General features: G+C 35.9%; 1 protein-coding gene across 2 annotated transcripts in view; it reads right to left on the bottom strand.

Annotated features, from left to right (window-relative positions):
* Nucleotides 1-598: 598 nt before the first annotated feature.
* Nucleotides 599-12689, bottom strand: part of LOC127450241 (sodium/potassium/calcium exchanger 1-like) — a 14033-nt gene continuing 1942 nt past the window's right edge. The window contains exons 1-9 of one of the 2 annotated variants that reach the window (XM_051714196.1): nucleotides 12368-12689; nucleotides 11929-11972; nucleotides 7402-8572; nucleotides 5041-5149; nucleotides 4642-4727; nucleotides 4305-4550; nucleotides 1884-1973; nucleotides 1483-1649; nucleotides 599-1386 (exon numbers count right to left, since the gene is read on the bottom strand). The exon at nucleotides 12368-12689 is cut by the window's right edge and continues 1942 nt beyond it. In XM_051714196.1, the coding sequence (XP_051570156.1) occupies nucleotides 1167-1386; nucleotides 1483-1649; nucleotides 1884-1973; nucleotides 4305-4550; nucleotides 4642-4727; nucleotides 5041-5149; nucleotides 7402-8334 (1851 nt within the window). In that variant the 5' untranslated portion in view covers nucleotides 8335-8572; nucleotides 11929-11972; nucleotides 12368-12689 and the 3' untranslated portion in view covers nucleotides 599-1166. The remainder of the gene's footprint in view (nucleotides 1387-1482; nucleotides 1650-1883; nucleotides 1974-4304; nucleotides 4551-4641; nucleotides 4728-5040; nucleotides 5150-7401; nucleotides 8573-11928; nucleotides 11973-12367) is intronic. The other variant, XM_051714187.1, reaches the window with a different exon arrangement.

Below are 12689 nucleotides of genomic sequence, written 5' to 3'. Positions count from 1 at the left end.
GATTCTGATTTGGGGCCTGGAACGCTTACCATCATCGAGGGGAAAATTAATTCCCAAGTTTATCAAGATATCCTACAGCATAATGTCAGGGTGGCTGTGCACCAGCTGAAGCTCAGTAGAAGCTGAGTGATGCAGCAGGACAATGACCCTAAACATCAAAGTAAATCCACTACAGAATGGATTTAAAAAAAGAAAATCCACCTTTTGGAGTGGCCCAGTCAGAGCCCAGACCTTAACCCAATAGAGATGTTGTGGAATGACCGCAAGAGAGCCGTTCACACCGGACATCCTAAGAATATGGCTGATCTGAAGAAGTTCTGTAATGAAGAATGGTCCAGAATTGCTTCTGAACATTGTGCAGGTCTAATCCGCAGCTACTGGAAATGCTTGATTGAGGTAATTGCTGCCAAAGGAGGATCGACCAGTTATTAAATCCAAGGGTTCATTTACTTTTTCCACAGCACTGTGAATGTTTAATGGGATGTTTTCAATAAAGACTGTGTGTGTGTTGTTATCTTAAGCACATTGTGTTTGTCTATACTTGTGATTTTGATGAAGATGAGATCACAATTTATGACCAATTAAAGCAGAAAACCAGATAATTCCAACGGGTTCACACACTTTTTTTGCCACTGTATGACTGTGTGTAATTTTTGTTGTTGAATTAGACTTCGGGTTCGCCTACAAATTGAAGTCACAGCTGAACAGCTCTATTGTTGAATGTTTCTAGCTAACTGATTTTTTTTTCTCTATTATACTTTTTTGTTACATGTTGATTTGTGATGTTTATAATTGTGAGATTTTTTCCAGAAATGAGGCAGTAAATAGTCTTTGTTTATTTAATGAAACATAAAAATGAGGATATAAGAACAAAGAATCAACAAATGGAAAAATAAAGTCGTCAAAACATATAGATGGACAATTTCTGCAGAAAGCTTTAGAGTTATTGAAGATTAAGGGCATCTCATAAACACTTGAAACACTGGTTGTGAAAAAAAAATGTTCATGTACTTTTTTTTTTTTGGCCATTCAGTCAACAGAAACTGAATAGATTTGAGTCGGATACACCCCAAAAAAATCTGATTTAGTTTGCCTTAGAATTTGTCTGTCTTGCTTTTCAGGCATAGACTGAAATAGATCAGTAATTGAGCTCACACTAAACTCATTCACACTAGCAGCACACTGAGAAATAGGAAGAGAAGGTACAACATGAGCATAATAAGACCGAACGTTTTGTTGATTCTCCACTTGAAAGCAGCAATGGAGGTGACACCAGACAGCAGTATGAGGAAGAGCACTGCAATGACACAGAAGAGGCCACTACTGCTGACTGACACGGCACGACCACCAGTGAATATTGAATACAGCAGACACGGCACTGACAGCCTGGAGACACAGAGACAGAGCCAAGAACATTAAACGAATAGTATTAAGTGTTCATTAGTGCACAATTATGAACATGAGAAAATATGTAAATCTCACCCGACAGTTATGTCAAACACATTGGTGCCCACGGATCTGGACACAGCCGTGCCACCCAATCCCCTCCGTGCCACTATAGCACTGGTGATGGCGTTAGGTAGAGAGATGCCCGCTGACAGGATGGTCAGACCCATTGCCTCCTCAGATACATCAACTGTCTCACTCACCTAAAAAAACAGATAATAATGAGGACAGGGCAGACAGAATGAAATGGTTAACGTTATTAACAGATGTAATGTTATGAGAGCACTCTTAAATGATCAGTAGATCTGTATTCAGTCATGTTATAATGCCCTGACTGTTTCTCCTCATTTAATGTGTTTTTTGTTTTTTTAACAAGTTAAAATTGAAGTTTATGCTGCAGTTAGACTGTGTATGAGGAAGTTATTGAGGATACATACCCGATGAGCCAAACACACCATGAAATAGGAGAACACCCCGATCCATAGGATGGAACCAAGAAACGTTCCCACAAAATGTTTTTTGGAGGCCTGGTAAATAATAGCATACATACTGAGTGGTGGGAGTATTATTGTTACATTTTACTTTTAAAATGTTTAAATGTTTATGTTTGATGTTTTAATAAATACAGTATATGGTCAAACTCAATTATTTAAAAAAAATGTATGTTGGATAAATGTTATTTAAATACAGTAATTTACAAAGATTCAATTTTGTTGGTAACACTTGACAGTATGGTTGTATTTGTTAACATTAGCTAATGCATTCATTATCATGAACTAACAATGAACACAATATTTTTTACAGCATTTGTTAATTTTGGTTAATGTTAATTCATTAATATACTTCACTCATTCTTTGTTAGTTCATGTTAAGTAGAAACCTAAGGCTCTATTTTCTTGAGTTTGCAAAGCGTAGAGTTTCACGCAAAGACCGAATGTTGCATCTAATCCAGTTTTCGTGAGTGCGCTAATTCTAACGGCAATTTTCATGCTAGCGCAAAATGCAAGTGGGCATAGGGTGGAGTGTTTGCGCTATCTATGGGTATATGCGCACAAACTGTGGGTGTATTGTATGTTAATGAAGTGGCGCAAAGCGCAATTTGCTATTTTCCTGAGAAAGAGGTATTTGCGCTGTCGTTTAAAAAACAAAAAACAAAAAAAAACCATCGGTTTTCTGCGTAAAGTCCAAAAGTAATACAGTTCATGTTCAAACTCTGAAAATAAAATGGAACATCAAATAATGTCCCAGACATACACTGAAAACCGTTTTATGAAACAAATCTTCATGAGATTTGTGTTAAACTATCTTTAGGTTATGGTTTATTTTTCAATTATTATTATTATTATTATTATTATTATGTTTATATTTACAATTGTATACTTTTAATTTGAATTGGTATTGTTCCACCTGTTGTCGAAGAGTGATTTTTAAGTCACTGCAAAAGGGGCCGGTGGAAGAAGTTGGAAAAAATTAAATGTTTGGATTTGGTATGATTTTATTTATTTATTTATTTTTGACCACTTGGATATTTTGATTATATTTTCATTTTTTGTTTGAAGTGTAATTTGAATTGAAAAATATTTATGTTTGGTTTAATTTTTTATTTTGTGTTTCAATAAATGATTAGCATTTTTCCAAATCAAAATCGACCGGTAGAAGTGAAGTGCATTCCGATAAAATCACTGTTAATACTAGCCATGATTTGTGTGTCAGTAGATTGAAAATGATTAACAAAACTTACATTCTCTATAATTTAATGGCACGTACATCCAAATTCTGACGAGAATCACATTTTCCATGCGTATGAATGGAGCATGTGTCACTGTCATAAAAATATGCCTGACATTCAACAAGGAAGTAATTAATGCACAAAAGAACACAAGTCCATATTTCTATTCTTCTAATTCATTGTATACAGTCTATTTACACTACCAACTTCTTATGAATGTGCTGTCTTTGTTTGTATCACTGATGCTTGACAGGGAATGGACTACAGTATATGATAGGATGCAAACAGTGCAATAACCGGAGAAGAACCTCAGTATTAAATTGCCCCAGCCTTAATGCCTTGTATGCAAAATTTCGCTAAACATACTTGCGCCTAGACTTAGTGCATGCTTGCATGAAAATACCAAAACTTCCTGGCCATGCCCACTGACTTTGCACTTATGACTTAAAGCATTGCGCTAGCGCTCTTAAAATAGGGCCCTACTCTTAACAAATACAACCTTTTGTAAAATGTTTCCGAATCATACACAGAAATCATTTGGTCAGAGCCCAAGTGTTGATACAGTCTCATACTCCACTGGAAATTAATCAGTTATGCAAATAACACTTAAAAAATGTATTTGAAGGCATAAGATTCAAATGACTGTATTAAGCTAAGGAAACATCATAGAAAAGAAGCAAGTTGCAGTAACACAAATGCACATCAAAAGGTCAGTTATTGTTCATTTAATTGTTTGTCCATCAAATCAAATATATAAGTTATGATGTGTATGATGTATATATGATGTAAAATGAAAAAGTAATATTTAATGTCCTGCACTATTTGTAGATCATTTATCAAACAGGCAAATTTGTTACATTAATTATGGTCACTCTTTACAAGAAGCACACAAGATGCTCTTTCTTAAATCATGCTGGATAACCTCATCATCAGGCCAGCTGTTAATTTTGTTCATGTTACATTTTTCAAATAACCTTTCACTCAAACTATTACTGATAATATCTAACTACAATTTGAAGTTTAAAAAAAATGAAAAGAAAACAGATGCATTTTCACCGATATTCTCAGATTTGTGGAGCCCACTGCACGTGTGTGAAGCAGGTGGAAATGTCGCTTCTGTCAAACTGACCTGTTTGCGGACATCAGGGAGAGTAAAGCACAGCGAAACGGTGATGGGCAACAACAGAACATATGGAACATGAATGTGTTCCCATTCTGGCCATTTAAGAGACAGCGGCTCATTAACATTCTCACTGTCTTCATCTTCATCATCAGAGGCATCACTGTCATCCCCCTGACTGCTGCTGCTGTCATCATCCTCGTCATCCTCTTCATCCTCGCTCTCAGAGCCCCCAGATGTCTCAGAATCTGAACTCTTTTTTTTTTATCATTAAAGTATTAATTATCATTCACTGTTCTTTTTCAATCAATGTCAAACACTGTGAAGTCTGAATCAGACACTGTACCTGTTGTTCTTCATCTCTCATTTTGGAGGGTTCTGCTGGGTTTGACACCTGCACAGTTTTCAATGCTGTTTTCCTCTTGACCAAACCTGCAGTCAGCAGTCACACAAGAGATAATGTACAGTCAGTCACTCATTAAACTGATGCAGTAACTACAGTATCTCAACACTGAAAGGCTTCAAAGAGTTTTAACCCGTCTTGGCCCCACAAAAAAGATGCAAAAGTGACTTCTGACCTTCCACAACTTTGTGACACAGACAAATGCATTCAAACACATGGAGAATTGATGCTGTGTATATGTGTAATATATTGTAATGTAATTGTTGCATATGCTGTGGGTTAATTTGTGCATGTCTCTTTACACATGCTTGAGTGAGTGAGTGAGTGTGTGTGTGTATATACCTTCTCTGAAGGGGTTGGTGGCGTGAATTATAAGCTGATAGATGGTGTTTCGTGACGTGCAGTTACGCAGATAATCTGAACCGCCTCCTCTGAACACATCAGGCCTTAACTAGACAACCAGATAAATAAATAAATGCACGTCTATCCTTTTAGCATAGCTTTATTTAAAATAATAATAATAATAACACTGCACATACAGTACTTGTTGCATATATGGACTCTTTAGTGATTAACGTCCTCATTTACTTTCATTACATGGAAAAGAGTGGCGATTCAAAATTCAAAAATTAACCTTTTGTGTAACATGGAAGAAAAAGTCACACAGTTTTAAAACAACATGGGCGTGAGTGAATAATGGCAGAATCTTCATTTGTGGGTGAACTATTCCTTTAAAGCTAAATTAGTAGCTACCCAGCAAACACAGAACGTTCCATTTACCTTATATTTTGGTTAACCAATTCCTAACGTTCAAGGAACGTTCTCTTTAGGTTTTATTTTTATAACTATAAACTAAAAATAAACTCCCAGAACCTTGCAGAAATGTTTTTGTCTGACAACCTTATAGAAACATATATAAAATGTTCTCTAATGGTTTATTTTTTCATTCACATTTTTTATTTCAATAAAATATTATTATATTTCAATATTGTTCAAAAGTTGCAGATAGGTTATTGATAGACTACAATGGCTGTATTGTGGTACAAGATGTTCCAGGAAATCTTACATTTTAATGGAAGAATTACATTTCACATATCCATTTACTCATCCATATTATGTGTGATGATTTTTAACTTATTTTAATTATTTCTATTATCTATTTGAAATGGTGTCAGACTTGTGCGAAAAGTAACTCTAATGTTGGGATAAATGACAGCTTATTTTAATAAAGTAAAAGTGACAGTAATGATTATATTGTTACTGATATTTTAAAATTAGCATTTGCTGAATATAAGCAACTTGTGCTTGGTTAAAATTTTGTATATTATTTTATTGAAAATCCCTCTTTGAAATCCATGTATCAGATATGATACAACAGGCTTTTGAGGAAAATCTCTCAATCATCATTACATTACATTCATGCCCACCACAAAATAAAATCACAGAACTCTGAAAATTCTGACATATACATTTATAAGATATATTTAAAGTGTGAACTAATATTTCTGTGTATTTTCAAATATGCAGCCTGCTCTGTCATGATAAAAAAAGCTCATTATTTTACATTACAAGCTATTATGATGTCATCTTACCATAAGTTCCTGAAAGCCATTGAAAAAAGAAACCCAAGAAAAAAGTATTTTTTAAATGTCAATATAGTGTTTGGTGCATAAAATACATATGATAAAAATTATTTATTGAAAAAAGAATATTTTATTCATATTGTATTTGATGCGCTGAACTGGACTGTGATACATTTCAGTCCATATTTATAGATCAAGGAGAGGAAGTTGTCAAGGTCAAACTCTCAAACATTTGGTCTCTCTGAAAAGCCCAGGGAGTCCTCTGATAATACCCCAAGATTTACCACTGTACAAAAACTTCAATAACAAATGTCCTACACAAAAATGAATTACTGGGCCTCAGGTGGATAATTACCTTTAAAGCCTAATGTATCAAATAAACATAATTTATGATTTCTTTATATAGTTTGTCTAATGTTACTAAAAACAGTTTAATGTAAAAAAAAAATAATAAATGTCAGGCTTTACAGGGTTAATAAAGGATCAGCACCAGGCATGGAATGTAGATTGATTATTGACATACAGTAAGGCTGCAAAAAGGATGTCATCAAAACCAACACTGAAAAAAGGGAAAGCAGCTCTATGGAATAATATTTGTCCTACTGTTGTGATTAATCCTGTGAAAAATATATTGTATACTACTGAACAATTGGTTTGTTCTGCTTTTCTCATGAAGCAAATACTGAAGGATCCTCAGTATAATAACTGATTGGGGATCTGTTAACTCTCAGCTGCACCATACATAGAGTACAAAAAAAATATATATATATATAACATGCTAAAGTGTTTGTTACTAGCTAGGAACAAGCTGCAAGTTTCAATAGAGTTATTTGAACAGATCAAATTTAAGGTTAACTCAATTAATTTAGGTTTTCGCTACACAAAATATTTGAGTAGAGCCTACATTTTAATTTGATATCACATAAGCTAATTTTCATTCTGTGGAACCACAATTGAATCTGACAGATTTATTTTTCCAGTGTAAAGGGAACGTTTAATGAAAATGGCTAACCTAAAGAGAAAGTTAGAAAGTCCATTCTGGAAACCAAAAACTAACATTCCCGGAACATTCTGGGAACCAAAAAATTGTTAAACAAAGGTAAACAAAGCTCTCCCTTACCTCCTCAGGGTCATCAATAGCGAGAACTTTAGCAATGTTGTTGTGTTTTTGAAGGAACGATTTAACGGTTCCTTCTAGAAGCTCATCATACTTCATGATGACCATGTATGCCAAACAACCCAGCAGAAGTAGTACACTTTCCCACCAGGTGATGATGTCATCCAGGAAAAACACGATGAGCATTAGCAGGTCAAATGTGTAGAAGGTGACATCCCTAAGTAGTGGCCACCAATTCAGACTGAGCATCTCCTCTGAGAACAAAGCACACATGCCAATAACAACGAGAATGTTGAAAAATCCCGACCCCACAATGGCTCCAAAACCCACATTACTGTGGGAGAGAAAGATTCCGATGAGCGAGGTGAAGAACTCTGGAGCAAAGCCCCCTGAGATCAGGAAGTTGGCTCCTGCGAGTTCTTCTGGGATGTGGAGCTTTTCCGTAACGATTCCAAGAGCTGGAACAAAGAATTCCTCACATACGACGGCTAAGGCAAAAAACATATAAATCATACCAGAAATATGAAGAAGAACCCAACCGTGCCTGCGTTGTTCCAATGTAAAGAGGTCTTCAGGATAGTATCCTTTCCTGTGAGGGGCTTCACCAGGAGGCGGTGGACTACTGTTCACTTTTGGAGTGACTGTGGTGAGGACTGTCACTTGAGAAGTGTTGGCGGTAGGTTTGGGTAACGGGTCTATATAAATACATCGTGAATAATCTCGTGTTTTGATAGCAGAACTCATGGCCAAGTCCTTCCTTGCTTCATAAGATGACTTTAGCTTTTGTGATTCGCCAGCCTCCTCTATTTGAACTTTTCTTTTCCATAGCTCCTCGTTTCTGCCTGTTGAAACCCAGTAGATCCAACAAACCAGCATTACCAAGATAAAACAGAGTATTTGGCAGAACTTCATCCATTTCCTTTGGAACTGATTCATTGCTGCAGTAATTGGAATACAGTCCTATACACAGCTTAAATACTGATATCAAAACTGGAGAAACGCAAGCATGAATATTCAGTCATCAGTTGAACACAGAAGCCCAAGTCCAATGATTTTTTGAGTGGATGAAGGTGAAATTAAGCATGCACATGCCAAGTCATATTACCCTGAAGAAAGAGAGGTGATCTGATAGAAATGTTGACCGCTGTAGTAGTCACACAAGCCGGATCATAGCCTGAGAAAAAAAAAAAAACACAACAGATATTGAAAACAATTGCACATCCCTTTTGAAAAAATGTATGGTTTCCGCTACAAATACCATTACAAGTGTAGTGGGTTTTGGGCCATATTCCCTTAGGATTTAATGGTTTGTATTGGTTTCCATTACAGTTATGTATTGGCCCAGAGGGGAACTGGCTCCCCCAGTGGAGTCTGATTTATCCCAAGGTTTTTTTCCACTAACTTCAATAGATTTTTTGTTACTTGCTTAAAGTAAAAAACATTAAAGGCATGATTTTTAGTGAAACTGTTTATGACATTCATTAGATTACAGACTTTACAAAGCTGCTTTGAAGCAATGTGCATTGTGAAAAGCACTTTATAAATAATCATGACTCGACTTGTCTTGTTGTCCAGTAGATATGCCACCAACAGAAGCCAACACAGTACCAGCAGAGACCCACATGGACCATTAAGGCATGGTCACACATTTTGCACAATGAAATTCCACAGGCGAAGATGGCGTGGACGGATGCTGAGCATGTGTGAAATTACCAAAATAAATAAATAACTGCCAAGCAGCCTTTTTTTAATGCTGCACTTCATACTCTGGCAGAGTGAAGCTGAAAAGAAACCCACCGCTAAAATGATATCCTTGTCCATTGTTTACATTCAGTGTTGTTGTGTACAAAGCACCGCCCACTCAGAGGTCACTGCCAAACCAAGCAACTTCCTCTTGGTCAACGTGGCGAAAGTTTGCCGGAAAGTTCACCAAACTTGAACTCCACGCGAAATCTTCGGGGGAAATTTTTGCCACCGGAAGTCCATTGCGCAAAATTCACGATAGCGCGGATTCCCATTGTGATTCACCCGTGGAATTTAAGGCACGGTCACACATACCTTTGCATGGCGAAATTCCATGGGCAAAGATGGCATGGGTGCATGCTGAGTGCATGTGAAATCAGCAGAAAAATAACTGCCAAGCAGCTTCTTTTTAGTGCTGCAAACTCAACGCTCAAATGATATTCTTGTCCATTGTGGATATTCAGTGTACTTGTGTCATACCTGCCAACATTGGATTGTGAAAAATAGTGAGATTTTTTTTCAGGGTGGGGGGTGCAGGAGGTACGTGGTTCGTATGTGCGAGGAACGGCAGCCGGTGGAGTTTCTGGTGCCCCCCTAGGGTAAGATGGTGCCCCCATAGGGTAAAATGCATATAGGGAGCCAGTACCAGTACCGGTCAGTAATACTACATTGAAGATGAATAATACCAAGAAATGTATTCAGATGGTCCCTTACTACATCCTTGACTGTTTTAGCAATAAATGCTTTTTTAATTATTATTAATAAAAATTGTATATCTTTTCTTATATGCAGAGAACTTCCTGACCCATGACTTATAATAAATTTAATTTTATTTTATTTATCTTCTTTATCTTATTTATGTATACATCTGTGTTGGTTTACATGTATTTAAAAAAAAATTATCTACTTTATTTTAATTATTTATTTTTTCCTTCACCTGTACTTAATGACTCGGTGATTGTATTCATACATTGTTGGATCAGTGTAATTTTGTACATGTTCTTGAACATTTATATTGAACCTTCTGTTTTTCAATAGAAATATCCTCCGTTTCAGCACAATGTGTGGACTTTTCAGACGACCCCTTACCCACCATATGAAAAATGTTCAACTTATATCAATGTTAAATTAACGATCTGGAACAATTTTGCCGTGACACCATCTGACCAGCCTACGGGACAAATCGTGTCCCATATTGATTTGATACAGGACACATCATTTCATACTGTGGATGAGGAAAATCGTGAGTTTATTGGGAGAAATTGTAAATCGGGAGTACAGAGGGGTGGAAAAACGGGAGAAACCCAGTAAAATCGGGAGTGTTGGCAGGCAGGGCCGTAGCTAGGGGGTGAAAGGTGGTAACGGTTCTAGGGGCCTAAAGGTCCAGGGTGCCCCACAACAAATTCCAAACTTTTTTATAGGAAAGAGGCCTAGAGCCATATACAGTCAGGGGGCGAAGCACCGCTCACTCAAATGTCACTGCCAAACCAAGCAGCTTCCTATTGGTCAACATGGCAAAAGTTCACCGCAAATTTCACCAAACTTGAACTCCAGAGGAAATTCTATGCCACCGGAAGTCCATCGTGTGAAATTCACGATCACGTGGATTCCCACAGATATGATTGTATTTCACCTGAAGTATTTCACCGTGCAAAAGTTGTCTTTATTAAACATTACTTAAAATGTCAAGTTATGGGCTTTTTACTCTAATATCCATGTTCACTGAACGTATTTATCTTGAAAATCTATAGACTTAAGAATTTAAGTGTTAATAACTCTGATTGCAAAATTAAGAAATTTTATCAAAATGCACTTGAATAATTTAATCAGGTTTCCTTGGTCGAAGGGAACTTATGGGGGCATTTAAATAGTTTTAGAGGTTTTAGCTCTTTTGTAGTATTATTTATGTTGTTTTGTTGCAAATAGTTGTTTGGTTTGATGTCACTATTAGGGTAATCTGTGTGACCTTTGGTCAAGTTGGACCCTGTTTATACTGTCTAGTTCTGCTTGTGCATGTGCAACTGAAGAACAGGTGTCTATGCATTTCTGTGAAGAAATATGTTTATTTAAAGACTGACCTAAAATCAGTTAAAATCTTCTTTATTTGAGCTGTTATTGTATGTTTTAAATTTGAGTCAATTCAACTAAAATTATTAAGTAGAATCTATGATATTTTAAGTTTGCATCTAGTCACCTTAACTTAAATAGTTAAGTTCATTCTATATGAACACCAAGTTAAGTGAACTTAATTGCACAAGTTTTGGAGATGCCATTACTCAATTCAACTGAGGGAACGAGTTTACTCAATCAATTGAGTAAAGTCAACTTAGGGTTTTTAGTGTATAGTTTCCACTACCAAAACCAATTCAATTCCCATTCTAACCATTGAAACCATTACAATTACTGTGAGGGTTTCTATTGTTTTTTGTTTGTTTTTTCCAACAGGGATGTGTTCATAGGTCAGTGGTTCTCAACTGATCAAGACCTAAATAAATGTTGCACGTTTGTTCTGATTGGGTCACGAAGTATAGAGGGGAAAACAATGCTAAATACAAATAATAAAATGCAGTTTAATTGTGCAAAGTTAGGATAGCAAAATAAATAGGATTAGCAACTTCCCATATCTTTTGTTGTTGACGATCAAGGCCATGAAACCAATCAAACTGACGTAAATGTACATATTTTGATATTAATTCATATTTCAGTTGGTAGAAGGTAGACAAATTAGCATTCGTCTTTCTTTGGACAACATTATCAACACTACACAAGGTAAAAGAATACACGTACCAGACTGCATTGTCGTCCATGTGTTAAGGGCGGGGTATCATTGCCTTAATACGTCAAATAAAATGCATGTTTATTTTCAATGTTTACATTTAAAGGACATTTGTTCTTGTTAGATTACACATTTACTAGTGTTGGGTCACAATTTGATTTCCAATGTAAAATCTGGTTCCTGTTGTAAACAACGTCAATGAACGTATACATTTCTACTCTATAGTTCAAATCTTAAATGATTCCCATTCCCCTTGTTTTACATACTTATTGCTTTAATTACATTGTTCCACTTTTTTATAAAGAACTTAAGTTACTATCTGCATGACAGGTGCACTACGAAATATTAAGACCCTCAGTATATCTTCAAATCGTTGCATTCTCTGTTTATTCAATTCATTATATTGTAAATGCAAACTGCCTTTGATAGTTTTTATAAAATCATACATACCATTGACTGCTGTGGATATGTAAATACTTCAAGTGTCTGTGTAGCACAGAATGAAAAGTAGGTTACACCTGACAGCTCTTGAGGGCTCTGCACAAATCTTCAACAGATGTTAAAGTAGATTATAATATTAATCTGCTAAAGTAAATCAATGTCATACTATATTGGAACTTAGATGGGTGCAAAGAAATTCATCTAGCAGTAGACTCCAATGTGTTGTTCAATCATTTTTAATACGTTTTTAAAATTTTGAATAACTGTGCATGTTTAAATCTATTTGGCTTTATTTTCAGATTAAATCCGACATGAGTTAAAACTTTTGAAT

Source organism: Myxocyprinus asiaticus, chromosome 2 (assembly GCF_019703515.2).
Source record: "Myxocyprinus asiaticus isolate MX2 ecotype Aquarium Trade chromosome 2, UBuf_Myxa_2, whole genome shotgun sequence".
Taxonomy (NCBI): domain Eukaryota; kingdom Metazoa; phylum Chordata; class Actinopteri; order Cypriniformes; family Catostomidae; genus Myxocyprinus; species Myxocyprinus asiaticus.
The sequence above is the reverse complement of the archived record's forward strand: the minus strand, read 5'-3'. Positions and strand labels throughout refer to the sequence as shown.